General features: G+C 41.8%; 2 protein-coding genes across 3 annotated transcripts; one reads left to right on the top strand and one right to left on the bottom strand.

The window, feature by feature from the left end:
- The first annotated feature begins 225 nt into the window (after positions 1–225).
- On the top strand, positions 226–6,278 carry LOC115146070 (uncharacterized). Its single transcript, XM_029687845.2, has 3 exons — positions 226–1,067; positions 3,425–3,480; positions 4,072–6,278. Exons 1-3 carry the CDS (start codon positions 531–533, stop codon positions 4,172–4,174), a joined length of 696 nt encoding a protein of 231 aa, XP_029543705.2. The 5' UTR covers positions 226–530; the 3' UTR covers positions 4,175–6,278.
- LOC115146068 (uncharacterized) lies at positions 5,857–17,906 on the bottom strand. Of its 2 annotated transcripts, none has more exons than XM_029687844.2 (7): positions 17,626–17,906; positions 15,023–15,167; positions 10,810–10,876; positions 10,474–10,543; positions 10,268–10,351; positions 10,065–10,154; positions 5,857–9,473 (listed from the first exon to the last, which is right to left on the bottom strand). In XM_029687844.2, exons 2-7 carry the CDS (start codon positions 15,157–15,159, stop codon positions 8,602–8,604), a joined length of 1,320 nt encoding a protein of 439 aa, XP_029543704.2. In that variant the 5' UTR covers positions 15,160–15,167; positions 17,626–17,906; the 3' UTR covers positions 5,857–8,601. The 2 variants fall into 2 exon arrangements, with proteins under 2 accessions (XP_029543704.2, XP_029543703.2); XM_029687843.2 differs by having other exon boundaries at positions 15,023–15,170; positions 17,626–17,904.
- Positions 17,907–19,217: the final 1,311 nt, after the last annotated feature.

Genomic DNA, 19,217 nt, shown 5'->3' with positions numbered 1-19,217 from the left:
TTCTGCAGCCTCACTCTACCCATAATATCAAAGTTATTTTTGATAAGGCCGAAAATGAATGAAACGAATATTGAATGAATGTGTTTCAAACTGTTTGCTTGGAATGATTTGTACAGTACCTACTGAATATCTCTATCTGACTGCGCATGAGAGCGCATCCGTCAGAAAAGACGTGATACGGTAAAGTGTTGTGTACTCGCACGTACAAATTCAGGAGGAGGCTGAAGCACGGATGGCTTGACTGCGTTTTGCAAGCTACGGGTAGACGTCTAGATTGGATCAAATTATTCCACACTTTTTATTTGTGTTTGTATGATTCCATTGCGCCACAGACAGAAGGACCGCGTTCCCTCCAGTGCGTAAGTGAACCACATTTTTTGGTGATCTATTGAGTGGAGGCAAGTTAATTTTTGACCTAACTTCTGAGTTCTTGGATTACTTGGTGGGGGGCCAAGGGACCTGGCAATGGGAGCGTGCCTTTGCTGTGCCTCGTACATTTTTACAGCCGGGTGCCAAGGGACAACAACAACATGGGAAGCGGTAGTAGTCGTGGAAAGAAGGTTGCACCTGGGAGTGTCAACGAGATAAACGCATTCAAAGGAGATGGCAACACAGTCCATGTTTCGAAAGAGGAAAGTCACTTGTTCAAACCATTGAATATACACAAATTGACGAACTTCAATCAATCACGAAACATAACGCAACAACTAGACTGCCACAGTGAAGGACACGACTCGGAATTTTCAGCAGAGGATGATGACGTTGATATGGAACTGGACCGGGTTCTAGAGGAATATGACAATCGGGAATTGCGTTCCAAAAGGAAAACTTTTGAAAAGACGCTTTTAATCGGGTCAGCCACGTATGGATTCTGTAATTCCAAACGGGTCCACAATGAAAGCGATTTCAATTCAACCCCTCACTTGCAGAGTTCTGAGTTGTCGGAAGGGACGGGGGCACATTGTCCATATAACGGTTCTGTAGGAGTCATCAACAAGGACAAGCATGTCTTTCACCACATTTCCAAAGATACACAGATTCAGTTCCCAAGCGCCACTCAGGAAAATGTAAGAATATTATTTTAGCTCATTCTGATCAGTGGTGATGGACGAGCATAATCAAATTGACAGCATTTGATTTATTATTTCCTGTTATGTAAAATGTTAAAATTACTTACCGGTAACCCAATGGCATTGGTAACTGATTACATTTTTGTATTGTAAAGTTTTCTGCAAACCATATACAGTGCTTTCAGAAATAATTCACACCCCTTGACAAATGTTGTTGTGTTACTAAGTGGGATTAAAATGGATTCAATTGTCATTTTTTTGTGTGAATGATCTACAGAAAATTCACTGCAATGTCAAAGTGGAAGAAATTTTTTTATTTAATTTTTTATTAATAGAAAATATAATCTAATATATTTTGATTAGATAAGTATTCAACCCCCTGAGTCAATACATGTTACAATCATATTTGGCAGCGATTACAGCTGTGAGTCCTGGGAAAATCTCAAAGAACTTTGCACACCTAGATTGAACAACATTGACAAATCTTTCTTTAAAATATTTGTCAAGTTCTGTCAAGTTGGTTGTTGATCATTACCAGACAGACATTTTTTCTAATGACTTTTCCACTATGGCCTATTTATTGCCTTACCTCCTTACTTCATTTGCACACACTGTATACAGATTTTCTATTGTGTTATTGAATGTACGTTTGTTTATTCCATGTGTTGTTGCTTTTGTTGCACTGCTTTGCTTTGTCTTGGCCAGGTCACAGTTGTAAATGAGAACTTGTTCTTAACTGGCCTACCTGGTTAAATAAAGGTGAAATAAACAAAAAAATATATAGATATATTCTTTTCAAGTATTGCCATAGATTTCCAAGACGGTTTAATTAAGTCAAAACTGTAACTAGGCCATTCAGGAACATTCAATGACGTCTTGGTAAACAACTCCAGTGTATATTTGGCCTTGTGTTTTAGGTTATTGTCCTGCTGAACAGTACATTTGTCTCCCAGTGTTTGTTGGAAAGCAGACTGAACCAGGTCTTCCTCTGACTTTGCCTGTGCTTAGCTCTATTCCGTTTCTTTTTATCCTAGAAACTCCGTAGTTCTTGCCGATGACAAGCATACTCATAACATGATGCAGGCACCACAATTCTTGAAAATATGAAGAGTGGTACTCAGTGATGTGTTGGATTGGATTTGCCCCAAATATAACACTTTGTATTCAAGACAAATGTACATTTCTTTGCCATTTTTTTTTGCAGTATGACTTTAGTGCCTTATTGCAAACAGGATGCAATGTTTGGATAATTTGTATTATGTACAGGCTTCCTTCTTTTCATTCTGTAATTTATGTTAGTATTGTGGATGAACTACAATGTTGTGTATCCATCCTCAGTTATCTCCTATCACAGCCATTAAACTCTGACATTGGCCTCATGGTGAAATCCCTGAGCGGTTTAGGAAACGTGCCTGTATCTTTGTGGTGACTGGGTGTATGGATACACCATCATGCTGAAAGGGATATTCAAAGTCTGCTTCTTTTTACCCATCTACTAAAAAGATGCCCTTTACGAACCATAGGAAAACCTCCTTGGTCTTTGTGGTTGAATCTGTGCTTGAAATTCACCATTCGACTTCGGGACATTACATATAATTGTATGTGTGTGGTACAGAGATGAGGTAGTAATTTAAAAATCATGTTAAACACTATTTTTTGCACACAGAGTGAGTCAATACAACTTATTATGTGACTTGTTAAATCTGAAATCTGTAACGTTTTGGGCGACCCGACCAAATTCACATGGAAAGTGTGATATGGATCTGTCATTTTCATTGAAAATAAGTTTATGAAATGGTAGATCTGTTCTGTGTTTGCTATTTCTATTCGTCCCATTCTTAAAGTTTAGTTTTTGCATCTTTTACTTGCAGTTTTGTACACTAGCTGAAAATACAATATTTTTTATTATTGAAAATATATTTCACAGCAGTTTAGATGGCACAATGATTATCTACACTACACATTGCTTGTTTTGTCACATAGACTGAAATTAGGCAAACTATTAGAATTTTAGCAACCAGGATATGGCAGAAAAATGTCTGCATATTGCACCTTTAAGCACATTTTTACTCCTGAACTCATCTAGCCTTGCCGTAACAAAAGGATTGAATACTTATAGACTCAAGACATTTCAGCTATTCATTTTTTATTCATTTGTAAACATTTCTAAAACATAATTCCACTTCGACATTATGGGGTATTGTTTGTAGATCAGTGAAACAAAATCTAAATGTTATCCCTTTTAATTTGAGGCTGTAACACAACAAAATGTGGAAAAAGTCAAGGGGTGTGAATACTTTCTGAAGGGACTGTATGGTGTTCTCTGACAACTCTATTGTCAAAACTCTCAACAGGACTTCTTGACAAAGGGAACTTGGGTGGAATCAGTGCCTCGCTCAGAATCAGACTCGTAAGTAACTGCTGATCAGGCAAGATCAAATTCACCTTGAGCATAACAAAATACCAATCCTTTGGGCAGATCAGATTAGTTACATGTCAGCAAACCACTTGCAAACGGCGGCAGGGTAGCCTAGTGGTTAGAGCGTGTGACTAGTAACCGGAAGGTTGCGAGTTCAAACCCCCGAGCTGACAAGGTACAAATCTGTCGTTCTGCCCCTGAACAGGCAGTTAACCCACCGTTCCTAGGCCGTCATTGAAAACAAGAATTTGTTCTAAACTGACTTGCCTGGTTAAATAAAGGTAAAAAAAAAACTGCTTTATTGTGGCTAATTTATGTAGATACTTTTCAACTTGAGAATATGCTATAAAAAGATGATGATTAAATATTGAATTACACTTTGAAATGATTGTGGAATAGGCCTAGGCTATATTGCCTCTATGGTGCACATTACACACTGACTGTATCCATTACATATCACAATTTGGTCCAACGTTTAATCTATAAAACTATTGCTTTAATCTAGGCCCATTTCTGAAACTGTCTCTGCGAGTCAATTTCTTGTTGTAACAATTTCTGACATATCTCTCTGTTCCTTCCCAGAGTCCCTGATGATAGCCATGGCCCCTCTCTTTCCACGCCCATCATCCTGTATGATGGATCAGAAGTGGACCTGATGGAGACCATAGAGAGAGAGTTTAGTTGACCCTACAGGAGAGACTGGTGGCAACCTGCTCACATTTCCTGCATTCACTTTTGGAGAAGCACATTGCTCATTTTAAAGATGTACTATATTGCTCAAATTCTAATAGTTCGCTTAATTTCAGTTTATGTGTCAAAACAAGCAAGTTTAGTGTAAGGAATCATTGTACCATCTAAATCGCTGTGAAATATATTTACGATAACCAAAAATATAGTATTTTCAGCTGTTTGAAGCTGGTGTACAAAACCGCAAGAAAAAGACGCAAAAACTGGGAAGCATAGAAGCATAGAAGCATAGAATTGGAGCACATAGAACAGATCTACCACTCCTTAGACTTGCTTCCGATGAAAATAACAGATCTACAATAACAGATCTACAAATTTCTATGTGAATTTGGTCGGGTCCCCCCAAAATGCAGGACAACTTTTGAACCAAAGAGTTGTTGTTTTTTTGTTATGAATTGATGATAGGTGCTGTAGCAGTCAGTTGAAAAACAATACTGCATTTGCAGCACCATGCAGGGCACCCACCGCCAACTAATTTACTAAACTATGAATTTTCTCCATGGTTATGTCTCTCAATGGCTAATAGACAGAACCATCCATTTCCATGTGGAATTCAACATCAAATCGGACCACAAAAATGCTGAAGGAACAATTCTTTCCACGGTCTTATAAATATTTGTCATTGAGCAATGTACTTTGTGGTTTTGTATTCTTACTGTTGCATAACGTTAGAGTAAAAGAGCTGAAGGACGTTGCACTCATTTCCACAAGGCTTATGGGCATGCTATACTAGTAGAAGGAAAGTCATATTTGTTCTCTCCATGCCTACTTTTGAAAGGTATGTGTTAAGTTTGTGTATTTATGTTCCATTTCCTGACCACAGTTCCTGCAGTCTTTCCACCCTTCCTCGGAAGGAATATACAGCAGCAGTGGTGATTTTAAAATTCAAATATTGACTGGCCAAACTCAATCAAGTACACCAGTACACTACACTGGCAACACATTGAATGCACTTATAACCAATCCCAGAAATGAGTTTTGAGCCACATACACAAACTTTATAACTTTTGGGTTACGATCAGTGTATGGCTACTTCCCATATCTTTAGCTCTTTGCACAGAAGGCCGCTGTAGTCGAGTATACTGTTATGGAATAACTCTGCAATATAACAACACTTTGCATGTCTGCCTGCCTGTTACAAAATAACCCGGTTAAAAATATGCAACATTTATAACGCTATTGCTTCGCTTCATCTATTGCACAGTTAGTTCGGATATGATATATTGTTGTGACAGGAAATAACAGATTTGCATGCAAATCTCTTGGATATTGGTGGCGCTCCGCCCCACCTGCCTCACGTGATGGATCGGCAGCAGGATTTTAGAGGAGCTCGATGTGGCTCCTTTTTTGGCAACTCACTTTCCACTGAAAGAGAGAAATCCAGTCACAGATCTTCAGTTCTACTACCCCACTGTGGTGAGACACAGGAATTGCATCTGCACACATCCATTTACACGCAATATATTGAATTGGAACAGTGATATATGTGTTGAATCTCGCTATGTCCCATCCACAATGTGATATTTCAATAGTGGCTTCATTTCAGATTGTGACATTCACTCCCTCAATGGTTGAGGTTTGCAATGTAATATTTCGTAGTAAATGATGGCCAACAGGATGTACTAAATACTGTTTATTACATCTGTCCTCTTGTATTTCAATCTGCTTATATGTTCTAATAATGAAAATGAACATTTTACAACACAGATTTACATAGTCCATAAATCCCAAGTAGGATGAACTTCCGAGTGGTGCAGCTCTCTAAGGCACTGCATCTCAGTGCTAGAAGCATCACTACAGTCCCTGGTTTGATTCCAGGCTGTATCACAACCAGCTGTGATTGGGAGTCCCATAGGGCGGTGCACAATTGGCCCAGCATCGTTAGGGTTTGGCCGGGGTAGGCCGTCATTGTAAATAAGAATTTGTTCTTAACTGACTTGCCTAGTTAAACAAAACTTAAATGATTTATTATACCTCACATGGAAAGATTTGAATAAATAAATAAACTAGCTATGGCTATTATATTGTTTTGATGTCCATTTAATTTATTAATATACATGCATGATTTATTAAGAATGCACCAGTATAGTCATTATAGTATTACGTTTGTAATTCTAGAGAGAGAGTCTTAGTTGAGCCAGTTGAATGAATCTCAAAGAAACAAAAACTCCTAGATGTATAATTGTGTAATTGCCATGTCACGCTGTAATGTGTTAGTACATACAGACATAAAGGGTGCATTCCTCTGCCTAGGTGTTGCTGATGCCTGCCAGATCTTAGAATGCCTGGATAGGTATTTAACGTATTAGCTAACCACATCGTATGTTATAACAATCTGTTAGTCGATGACACAGTCGTTTACGTGGCACTCAACCATTGGTTGATGCATGCAACATCTGAGCAGGGGAACAGCCTACTCTGGCACATGTTAAGGGACCCAGTTCTATTCTGGCTCGGGGTTCGTTATGGAATGCATAGCATGGCATTGAGTTGGAACAGCGTTTGCAAAACCAATGAAATTACTTGGTAGGAGGATAGGATACTGAGATACCTGTCTCATATAAGAGTATATTAGATAGGGAAGTGTTACTTTCTATTTGGACTGGTTACAACCCTTACCCTCATCATCAGATATATTATAAGTCTAGAAATAAGGCACAGATGGTTGAGTATACAGTGCATTTGGAAAGTACCCCTTGACTATTTCCACATTTTGTTACGTTAGCCTTATTGTAACATTTTTTTTAAAAATCTTTAACAATCTACACACAATACCACATAAAGACAAAGTGAAAGAGGTTTTTAGACATTTTTGCAAATGTAAAAAACACACACAAAAAATACCTTATTTACATAAATATATAGACCATTTAACATGAGATTCCAAATTTAGCTCAGGTGCATCCTGTTTCCATTGATCATCCTTGTTTCTGCAAATTAATTGTAGTCCACCTGTGGTAAATTCAATTGACTGGACATCATTTGGAAAGGCACACACCTGTCTATATAAGGTCCACAGTTGACAGTGCATGTCAGGAAAAGAAACCAAGCCATGAGGTCAAAGAAATTGTCCATAGAGCTCCAAGACAGGATTGTGTCGAGGCAGATCTGGAGAAGGGTACCAACACATTTCTGAAGCATTGAATGTCCCTAAGAACACAGTGGCCTCCATAATTCTTAAATGGAAGAAGTTTGGAACCACCAAGACTCTCCCTAGAGCTGGCCGCCCAGCCAAACTGAACAATCGGGGAGAAGGGCCTTGGTCAGAGAGGTGACCAAGAACCCGATGGTCACTGACAGAGTTCCACAGTTCCTCTGTGAAGAAGGGAGAACCTTCCAGAAGGACAACAATCTCTGCAGCACATCACCAATGAGGCCATTAAGGTAGAGTGGCCAGACGGAAGCCACTCCTCAGTAAAAGGCACATGACAGCCCACTTGGAGTTTGGCACCTAAGTTTGGCACCTAAAGCACCTAAAGGACTCTGACTATGAGAAACAAGATTCTCTGGTCTGACGAAACCAAGATCGAACACTTTGGCCTGAATGCCAAGCATCACATCTGGAGGAAACCCGGCACCATCCCTACGGTGAAGCATGGTGCTGGCAGCATCTTACCTTGGGGATGTTTTTCAGATGCAGGGACTGGGAGACTAGCCAGGATCGAGGGAAAGATGAACGGAGAAAAGTGCGATACTTGATTAAAAAAAACCTGCTCCAGAGTGCTCAGGTCCTCAGACTGGGGGCGAAGGTTCCCCTTCCAACAGGACAACGACCCTAAGCACACAGCCAAGACAACGCAGGAGTGGCTCCGGGACAAGTCTCTGAATGTCCTCAAGTGGCCCAGCCAGAGCCCGGACTTGAACCCGATTGAACATCTCTGGAGAGACCTGAAAATAGCTGTGCAGCGATGCTCCCAATCTAACCTGACAGAGCTTGAGAGGATCTGCAGAAAATAATGGGATGAACTTCCCAAATACAGGTGTGCCAAACTTGTAGCTTCATACCCAAGAAGACTCGAGGCTGTAATCCATGCCAAAGGTGCTTCAACAAAGTACTGAGTGAAGGGTCTGAATACTTATGTAACTGTGATATCTCCCTTTTTCATTTTTAATACATGTACAAACATTTCTACAAACCTGATTTCGCTTTGTCATTATGGGGTAATGTGTGTAGATTGAGGAGGGGGAAAAAAACAATTTAATCAATTTTAGAATAAAGCTGTAATGTAACAAATGTTGATAAAGTCAAAAAGTCAAGGGGTCTGAATACTTTCCGAATGCACTGCATATACATTCAAATAGCATTGAGTACATAAAACACATTTGCGGTGCTTTTTAAAAGTCTGAAGGGATATTCTACAATGATCATTCCTCCATCTCTCCTCTTCTTTCCGGTATTGGAGGTAAATATTCCTCCTCTTCCTCTGGCGGAGGCACAGGGGGTGGGGTGGGGCACTTACTAAGCTTCCTGCTCACCCTGGCATACATTGGATTCCAGCCCCTGTCACTCAAACCATCCTCTACCTCCTCCACAAATGAGAGAGGGCTTGTCAGGTCAAGCCCCTCCCCCGGGTCTGTGCCTGTAGTTTTTATTGGCTCATTGTCAGGCAGTGTGGTTGCGCTCAATTTCTGGACCAGTTCAGCTATGATCTCATAGTCTGGGCTTGCCAGGTCCGATGGCATTGTGACCATGGTTGTGTCATCGTCAGGCTGTGTGGTTGATTTGTGGACCAGTTCAGCTATGGTTTGATAGCCTGGGGTTGTCAGGTCCACTTCCACAGAGGGATCATCAGGTGTGAGCTCCCCAAAGATCTCATAGGTGTGCTCGGGTCGGACCCCCAGGGAAGGCCCCTGGTCCTCACCCTCCACCTGACCATCTTCTTCAAGCTGAGCGATAAAGTTAGAGCTGAATTCTGCAGGGGCCTCCAGGAGGTCAAGGTCGTTCACGATGGGGATATTGAGGGGGTCAGTGTTATTCACAATGTGGATGTCGACAGGTTCAAGGCTGTTCACAATGGGGGCATCCACAGATGCAAGGGTGTCTATGATGAGGGGATCCACGATGGGAGCATCCAGCACCAGGGTGTGAAGAACATTCATGATGGGTGTTTCCAGGGTGTCCCCTGAATAGACAGGTGGGGGTACGGACTCGAGAGGGCTGTCATCTTCCACCACGGATATCGGGGCTGGTATAGAGTGGAGCTCGGGTGTGAAGTTCAGGACGTCCCTCAGGTCACCTACAAGGTGAGAAAATAAGAAAATAATAGAGGAGAGTCACTTAACCTGAAGCTTAGCCAAAGAGAGATTGAGCCCCATTAGTTTCTGCCTGTGGCTATGGAACCCTGACCTGTTCACCGGATGTGTTATCTTGTCCGGACCTGCTGTTTTCGACTCTCTCGCTACCGCACCTGCTGTCTCTAACTCTGAATGATCGGCTATGAAAAGCCAACTGACATTTACTCCTGAGGTGCTGACCTGTTGCACACTCTACAAGCCATGTGATTATTATTATTCGACCCTGCTGGTCATCTATGAACGTTTGAACATCTTGGCCATGTACTGTTATAATCTCCACCCGGCACAGCCAGAAGAGGACTGGCCACCCCTCAGAGCCTGGTTCCTCTCTGGGTGTCTTCCCAGGTTCCTGCCTTTTTTGCTAGCCACCGTGCTTCTACACCTGCATTGCTTGCTGTTTGGGGGTTTAGGATGGATTCCTGTATAGCACTTTGTGACATCTGCTGATGTAAAAAGGGCTTTATAAATATATTTGATTTGATTGATTGGTTGATAGTTTGAGAAGTGCACATGGGTGATTTGAGGTAGCCTACCGATGTCGACGGTGGTGGGGGGGGAAGGAGATATTGTCATCATGGCCACAGGGGTTCCGTTGGCCATCTGCAAGGCACCTAGAGAATCACCTGCAGGACATCAAAACACACCTGTAATACTCACCAACTACTCACCAAACGTGTGTGAAAGACACATGGGAGAAATGCCTAGGGAGATACAGAGAGAGTGATGAAGGCAGTACCTTGCTGATCGGGTTTGAACCTGATGCCATCCTGCTCAGCAGGAAGCTGCTCTGGGACACGTTCTTCAGGTATGTGACTGAAATCTAACCAGGGAGGAGATGAAAACAGAACACACACTGTAAGACAACCCTTCTAGCAGATCTAGAGGAAGCCTCGCTTACGGCTGAAATTATAAACACAGAGGTGTAACAGTTTGATTTCCCACCTCTCTCGTTTTTTCTGATGTCATTGATCATGGGGTTCTCCCTGGCGGCCAGGGCGTCCTCCAACTTGACCTGTCAATCAAAAACACTCAGGTAATGACATCACAGTGTACGGGGTTCATCATTTCGCTGTCATTGGTCTCAAGACAAAGTACTCTCAAAAGGATTCCATCCACCGCATCCCTCCCTCCCTTCTCTCTTCAACCCTTTGATCCATTCTACACCTTCCTTGCTTCCTCCCTTCCTCCGTATCTCACTACCTCCTCTCTTACTGACTTCTGTGTAACCCTGGTCAGGACATAGCTGCCGTCATTGTTGTTGCTTGTCTTGTCTCTCACCACTCTCATCAGCTGTGACTGGGTTCTCCCCACCTCCCCACCACCGTCCTGAAGCTCAAAGGATTGCCTGTGGAACACAACACAAACTAGAGAATCCGAACAAGTACAACAGATATCTACTGATGCTTACAGAATTTCAAAGAATTTGGTACACTCCCCAATATTCAACAATGCATGAAAAAGCATTTACTTTTAGAGTCAAGTGCACAAACAATAAATGGTTCACCATTAGCTAATGCATATCAGCAACAGTATCTATAAACAGTATATAAAGTGATTATTTGCTGGTAACAGACCTGTATTTATAGGTGTGTTCATGATATACTAGCACTCACACTTTGGTGCTATCAAATCACTGTTTGAAGGTGTTGGATTCTAGCATGAAATATACTTATTCATGTTACCAAACTAGAACCTATTGATTACTTTACACATATAAGAAATGTACATGTCAAAACAAATCACAGTTTAAAGCGAAATCACATACACGTGATTAGCAGATGTTAAAGCGAAATATTTGCTCTTCTTGCTCTGACAGTGCTGTAATATCTAACAAGTAATATCTAACCAATTACACAATATATACCCAATACACACAAATTAATTCATTAAGACTATATACATATATGGATGAGCGATGTGGACTAAGATACAGTAGAATAGTATAGAAAACATGTGAGATGAGCAATGCTCAAGATATGTAAACATTAAGTGACTAAGATACCATAGAAGTATAGAATACAGTATATACATATGAGATGAGTAATGCCAATGCTGTGACACAGCCTGGGATTGAACCCGGGGCTGTAGTGACGCCTTATGTCACTGCGCCACTCGGGAAGCCTTTAAGGTCAACAGTTGAAGAGAGAAGACACTGCTGAGATGGGGGCCATAGGGGCCCACCTCAAAGACCATCTGATCAAAGTCCTATCTCATACACAATTCCACACCCAAGAGGGTCCTAGACTTAGGCAGGGCCATGACAATACCAGTAAGAGGAACCGACTGAGTTTCTGCCAAACAACAGAAAAGGTGTGTTTATCTTGGACATACAAGGAGGGGACACCTAGTCGTAAGTACTGTATATGCTTGTGTGACTTGTGTCTGCAGATGAAGCACCCAGTGGGTGAATAAACTTGGTTTAAGCTTTTTCTAGTCATCTGTTTGAGTTTTTACTCTGTTTGTTCAGAACCTTACAAATGTATGTATATTCTCTCTTGCTCGGAAAAGAAAGGTTGAGAGTGAAGCAGAGTGAAGTATCTGAGTGATTCACCGGTGGGGTCGGTCTGTACATTATGTACGGTATTTGAAGTGTGTCGTTTCGTAATGTAGAGAGAGGAGAAGAGAGAGTCATATGCCTCATACCACAGGAATTCCCGAAGCCACCAAACCTGAACGTTCTGTCTGTCTGGAATGTCTGTGCGTGTGTGTGCATGCGTGCGTTTGAGATAGACAGACATATTTTGGTTTATGATTATCTACAAGACAAAAGACAATACGGCATTCAAAGACAATGTCTCAGGTGTAGAGTATCATGACATTGATCAATCATACATTGATAATGATCCATAAGTACACTCAAATCAAAATCAAATCAAACTTTATTTGTCACATGCGCCGAATAAAGCAAGTGTAGACTTTATGTGAATTGCTTACTTACAAGCCCTTAACCAACAGTGCAGTTCAAGAAGCAGGAAATATTTACCAAGTAGACTAAAATAAAAAGTAATAGAATAAGAGTAACAATAACGAGGCTATATACATGGGGCACCGGTACCGAGTCAGTGTGCGGGGGTACAGGTAATCTGTACATGCAGGTAGGAGCGAAGTGAGTAACAATGCATAGGTAACAAACAAACAGCGAGTAGCAGCAGTATACACAGGGAGGGGGGGTCAATGTAAATTTTCCGCTGACGATTTTATGAATTGTTCAGCAGTCTAATGGCTTGGGGGTAGAAACTGTTGAGAAGCCTTTTGGTCCTAGACTTGGCCCTCCTGTACCAGAAAAAACGGTCAATAACTTTGGTGACTGGATTCTCTGACAATTTTATGGGCTTCCTCTGACACCGCCTATCATATAGCTCCTGGATGGCAGGAAGTTTGGCCCCAGTGATGTACTGGGCCGTTCGCACTACCCTCTGTAGCGCCTTATGGTCAGATGCCAAGCAGTTGCCCTACCAGGCAGTGATGCAACCGGTCAGGATGCTGTCGATGGTGCAGCTGTAGAACCTTTTGAGGATCTGGGGACCCATTCCTAATCTTTTCAGTCTCCTGAGGGAAAAAGGTTTTGTTGTGACCTTTTCACGACTGTCTTGGTGTGTTTGAACCATGATAGTTTGATGGTGATGTTGACACCAAGGAACTTGAAACTCTTGACCCGCTCCACTACAGCCTCGTCAATGTTAATGGGAGCCTGTTCGGCCCGCCTTTTCCCGTAGTCCACGATCAGCTCCTTAGTCTTGCTCACATTGAGGGAGAGGTTGTTGTCCTGGCACCACACTGCCAGTTCTCTGACCTCCTCCCTAGAGGCTGTCTCATTGTTGTCGGTGATCAGGCATACCACTGTTGTGTTGTCAGCAAACTTAATGATGGGGTTGGAGTCGTGTTTGGCCACGCAGTCGTGGGTGAACAGGGAATACAGGTGGGGCTAAGTACACACCCCTGAGGGGCCACGTGTTAAGGATGGCAGACATGTTGTTGCCTACTCTTACCACCTGGGGGCGGCCCGTCAGGAAGTCCAGTTGCAGAGGGAGGTATTTAGTCCCAGAGTCCTTAGCTTAGTGATGAGCTTCGTTGGCATTATGGTGTTGAATGCTGAGCTGTAGTCAATGAACAGCATTCTCACATAGGTGTTCCCTTTGTCCAGGTGAGAAAGGGCAGTGTGGAGTGCGATAGAGATTGCATCATCTGTGGATCTGTTGGGGGCGGTATGCGAATTGGAGTGGGTCTAGGGTGTCCGTGAGGATGCTGTTGATGTGAGCCATGATCAGCCTTTCAAGGCACTTCATGGCTACCGACGTGAGTGCCACAGGGCGGTAATAATTTAAGCAGGTTACCTTTGCTTCCTTGGGCACAGGGACTATAGTGGTCTGCTTGAAACATGTAGGTATTACAGACTCGGTCAGGAAGAGGTTGAAAATGGCAGTGAAGACACTTGACAATTGGTCCGCGCATGCTTTAAGTACACGTCCTGGTAATCATTCTGGCGCAGCGGCTTGGTAATTTTTGATCTGTTTAAAGGTTTTGTTCACATTGGCTACCGAGAGCATCACACAGTCATCCAGAACAGCTAGTGCTCTCGTGCATGCTTCAGTGTTGCTTGCCTAGAAGCCAGCATAAAAGGAAATTAGCTCATCTGGTAGGCTCACGTCACTGGGCAGCTCGCGTCTGGGTTTCCCTTTGTAGTCCGTAATAATTTTCAAGCACTGCCACATCCGACGAGAGTCAGAGCCGGTGTAGTAGGATTCAATCTTAATCCTGTATTGACGCTTTGCTTGTTTGATGGTTCGTCTGAGGGCATAGTGGGATTTCTTATAAGCGTCCGGATTAGTCTCACGCTCTTTGAAAGTGGCAGCTCTAGCCTTTAGCTCGATGCGGATGTTGCCTGTAATCCATGGCCACTGTGAGTATTCCTACATATACAACAGGTACATTACTTTTCTAGTCATGGTTTAGATGTAAAATTACTCTCTCCTTAGCCACAGTTGATGGGACAAAGTCTTCTAGAATCTCAGAAAGAGTTGGAATTTTAACCTGAGGCCGTGGTGTACTGTATGGAGGGATGAACTAGTTGTAGTCTGGAGCACTGAGCTCCATGCACGTTTCATTCATACATTTACCTACACCTCATTCCTGTAAGCATGCCATATAGGTTCTTGTACAGTTCTCATACATATGTAGCTTCTTAATTTGAGCCAGTTTGCTACAGCAGGAAAAAAATCCTGCTGCTTTAGGAATTGTGAATTATTAAGTGGATTATAATTCATTTACATGTTTGTAGGAGTCTATATATATTTCGTAAGGGAAAAACAAGTCTGAAATTTCAAAGTGAATATTTTTAAAGCTCAAATACACTACACATTTTACATTTCATGCATTGCAGTAAAGTTATCCTGCTACAGGGTGATCAAATTAAGATCCTACATCTGTAGGCGTCAAATACTTTCTATAATGGAACAAAATAAGAATGTTATAAAATGAATCTATCACTGACCTTCCACAGATAGTGCAGAGGGCCAGGAGGATGATGGAGAGGAGGAGGAAGAGCAGAGAGAAAACAACGACCTCTATAGAGAATGATTTCGACACTGACACTGCCCATGACTCCATGAACTCTCCCACCGGCGCCATGGCAACTGCTGCTATAAGGGGAAACAGTGAGTGAGAGAGGTGGAGAGAGAGAGAGAGAGTTTGTGGGTGCATACATGCTTTCAGAGTGTGCTTGGGTGAAATAAAAGCTTTGGCTCATCTACTGAAAGGAGTGTTTAGTTTGTGGATAGTTGTGATTGATGGTGTCAATTTGTACTTTTATGGTTACATGATCAAAGAGAAGTTGACAAAAACAAAGCATAGCACACATTTGTGCACTGAGAGGATTAATCTACTTACTCATTGAAAGATAATTCAAGAGAGTTCATGTATGCACATTATTACAGTATAGGATTGAACTCTTTGTATATTCCCAGCCCTGCCTGCACCCATGTCTGCTTTAGGAAGTGTGGGCTGCTTGCTTATCCACTTGAGGGTGAGGGGATCTGGTTATGCCCTTACAGTAGATGGTAAGTTAGTAAAAACTTTGCTCCTATCTTATGCAAAACAGTGAGGGATTTCTATTGCTGGCAGTATTGATCACCGATATTTATCAAAAAATGTGCCTATTAGAATAATGCACACATGCAGACAGACAGACAGACAGACAGACACAGACAGACAGACAGACAGACAGACAGACAGACAGACAGACAGACAGACAGACAGACAGACAGACAGACAGACAGACAGACAGACAGACAGACAGACATCACTTACTGTACTTAAATACCGAATTATCAACAAGTGTGCAAAACATTCTAAGAAAAGTAAAACATTGAAATAGAAACAGTGAAACAATAGAAAACTGACATACACTGTGTACAAAACATCAGGAACACCTGCTCTTTCCATGACGTAGACAGACTGACCAGGTGAATCCAGAGGAAAGCTATATGATCCCTTATTGATGTCACTTTTTAAATCCACTTCAATCAGTGTAGATGAAGGGAAGGTGACAGCTTAAAAAGAAGGATTTTTAAGCCTTGAGGCCATTGAGACATGGATTGTGTATGTCTGCCATTCAGAGGGAGAATAGGCAAGACTACAGATTGAAGTGCTTTTGAACGGGGTATGCTGGTAGGTGCAGGCACACCGGTTTGAGTGTGTCAAGAACTGTAATGCAACAGTTTCCCGTGTGTATCAAGAATGGTCCGTCACCCAAAGGACATCATGATATGACATGTTCATTCAGTATATGGCTTCTACAGATAGCTTGTTACATATTGAATAGGAAACAGTACTTCATATAATAAAGGATTTACCTTGTGATTCACAGGGATTATGTCTTGACTGTTATAATCCAATCAAATTCATAGCCCAGAGCCATCTGTCAAATACGTGTCAAATACACAGGCTTTTAATTGACATTTAATACACCTGATAACTGATATCATTAACAATGTTTATATTATATTCTACCATTCCAAGAATGACCTCATGTCAGTTCCATTCTGTGTTCTCTGAAACCCTTTCACCTGTTTGGAGAGGTCTCACTGCCACTGCCAATCAATGACCCGTTGATTTGAGCCAATCAAAATGGGCTGGTGTTGATTGAAAAGCATTTAGATACAAACCTGTGCTCATAAAAATGCATGTGCTAATTCTACTGCTCACTCTGTACTTGATGCGGCCTACACGTTGTTCAAACAATTCAAATTATATTTTGAAATGTAACTTTTTCTTTCAGGTAACCCATGAGCAAATACTGTAGTCCTAATGTACAAACACACATTCACACACACACACACACACACTGTATGCTTGCACAAAGGAGCAGGTTGTTTTGACCACACTTGAAAACTCACTCTAAGAACAGTGTCAATGAACAGGCTTCTCCTGCCGCCTAAGACTTAGACTGTAGCCTATGGCAAATTGGGTTGTTAATAAAAGTGGAAATGGAAGTTTCTACATTCTGCAGTTTATTCATTGACAGCCTTGAACACACAGGACAGAGGGCAAGTACTGAACAGTGCTCCTATGTTTGTGTTATATGGTCATTAATGACTTTCACTGTACAGGTGTAGAAGGCTTTAATACTGAAATACACACTACCTTTCTCCTTTGAAAGGCTCTTGTTGTGTTGGTTTTTGTGTGTATTGTGGTCTGGGAATTGGGATCAATCCATTTTTGTTGTTCTTGTACAATACTGTGACAAGGGATTAGTATACAATGATATCAAACTGGCAGCTATTTTAGCAGTGCACAGCAGTCCCCAACTGATGGTTAACCCTTGATCAGTGATGCATAGTGTGTTGTGACCCCAGCTGTGTGTGTCACTGAGATGAAAGCGAGAAAAGAGAAAAGAAAGACCACTTAATACATTGAAGGAGAGAAAGGAGAAGATAAACACTTAGCAGATGGTAGATATTGTGTATGACAGTGTGAGGAGTTTAAAAATGAAAACAAGCATATACAGTATTCATGGAGTATATACAGTATTCGGGCAAAGGCCCACAAGCACACACACACACACACACACACAGGTGGAAATAAACAAGTACTCACAAAGTAAAGAATTTTGCAGGGTCGGACAGCTGACCTCGTCACAGACGGTCAACAGACAGCAACACCTTCTCACCCAAATGTACCATGTCAATATGGCACACCACAGCCACCACCTCTCTCCCTCTGTCGCTGTCTCTGTCTCTCTCTCTGTCTGTCTCTCTGTCACTGTCTCTGTCTGTCTCTGTCTCTCGCTCTGTCTGTCTCTCTCTGTCTGTCTCTGTCTCTCTCTGTTATCTTGTCACTGATCTCGGTTAGCGTTAAGCAGCAAGTAACTTTGGAACTTTACTTCCTCATTCTCTCTCTCCCCACCTCTTTCTTTCTCTCTCTTTCTCGCTTAATGTGACACACATCACAGCAAAATGGAAACATTCGCAGAATAATAGCTAAGTTTCCCATTAAGTTCCAGTCACGGTTTTATCTAACATTAGGATGATGACATCATCATTAGGATGATGACATTCAAAGAATGTTTTTGATAACAAAATGTTGTTGTTTTTTCTTCAGAAAATGTTTTCAATTAAATATCTTCGGGAATGTTCTCCTTACATTCACTTACATTCACTAAAATGTTTTGCACAACATTTGGAGCGACTGCCTTAGAACATTCCTCGTACTTTCTCAGTAGGTTTTCAGGTAATGTAATAGCACAATGTACTAGTAATGTTTTTAGGTCGTACTGCCGCAACAAAATGTCAGAACAATGGAAATGGAAAACACTAAATTTGTCCAGTTGTGATGACATTCTTACAATGTTTGAATCAGGGTGCACACAAAACATTACCTCAATGTTCCCAGAATGATAAGATTACATTTTGAACAGTCCATGGTGGTTTCTTTTTCCGTGTGTTACCTTACTGTTGAGGAAGTTAGTTGTACAACAACCCATGTAGAAACACATATGGCACTTATTTGGAATCACATGGCATGACAATGTACAAACATATAGTAGTTTCACTGTATTTTGTTGTTAGCCGCAAGCAGAGATCAAACCTGGGAGCTTTTGAGTGTTATCCTTGGAAGGAAACCACTGGTCCACTGGGACTTTTACTCTGACTTCTAGAATGTGGTTATCCAAAACAGAGGATAACTAAATATAGAAAAAGAAGTGTATTTTATTATTTCTTACTCTACCAAGTTTGTAGGTAAAATACAAGTCAGTACATCCCAAGTTTACAGTATATAAAGAAGATTGGTAGAGTACAAAATAATAGAGATAATGTATTTTTCTAGATTTAGTTATTCTCTCTTTTGCAAAGACAAAGACCACTTCCTGGAGGCAGAGTAAAGGTGTAAACAGCTTTGTGTTGCGTCCCATCCCCGTGGCATGGTGGACTAAATCAAGGGATATCACTCCAAACTTCAAAGGCTCTATCCCCGCTTGCGACTATCAACAAAGTAGGTTCAAATTGGGGCCCCACGAGTGGTGCAGAGGTCTAAGGCACTGCATTGCAGTTGCTAGCTGTGCCGCTAGAGCCCAGGCTCTGTTGCAGCCGGCTGCAACCGGGAGACCCATGGGGCGGTGCACAATTGGCCCGGCGTTGTCCGGGTTTGGCTGGCAGGAATGTCCTTGTCCCATTGTGCTGTAGTGACTC

Source organism: Oncorhynchus nerka, linkage group LG18 (genome assembly GCF_034236695.1).
Source record: "Oncorhynchus nerka isolate Pitt River linkage group LG18, Oner_Uvic_2.0, whole genome shotgun sequence".
In the NCBI taxonomy this organism is placed as follows: Eukaryota; Metazoa; Chordata; class Actinopteri; order Salmoniformes; family Salmonidae; genus Oncorhynchus; species Oncorhynchus nerka.
This window is presented reverse-complemented; position numbering and strand designations above follow the sequence as displayed.

Excerpts from the sequence above, each read along its gene's own strand:
- LOC115146070 (XM_029687845.2), top strand. The coding sequence starts at position 531 with ATGGGAAGCGGTAGTAGTCGTGGAAAGAAGGTTGCACCTGGGAGTGTC. Across the intron at positions 1,068-3,424 it reads CAAGCGCCACTCAGGAAAAT|GACTTCTTGACAAAGGGAAC; the intron begins GTAAGAATATTA and ends AACTCTCAACAG. Across the intron at positions 3,481-4,071 it reads CCTCGCTCAGAATCAGACTC|AGTCCCTGATGATAGCCATG; the intron begins GTAAGTAACTGC and ends GTTCCTTCCCAG.
- LOC115146068 (XM_029687844.2), bottom strand. The coding sequence starts at position 15,159 with ATGGCGCCGGTGGGAGAGTTCATGGAGTCATGGGCAGTGTCAGTGTCG. Across the intron at positions 10,155-10,267 it reads GTTCAAACCCGATCAGCAAG|GTGATTCTCTAGGTGCCTTG; the intron begins GTACTGCCTTCA and ends GATGTCCTGCAG. Across the intron at positions 9,474-10,064 it reads CCCCACCACCGTCGACATCG|GTGACCTGAGGGACGTCCTG; the intron begins GTAGGCTACCTC and ends CTCACCTTGTAG.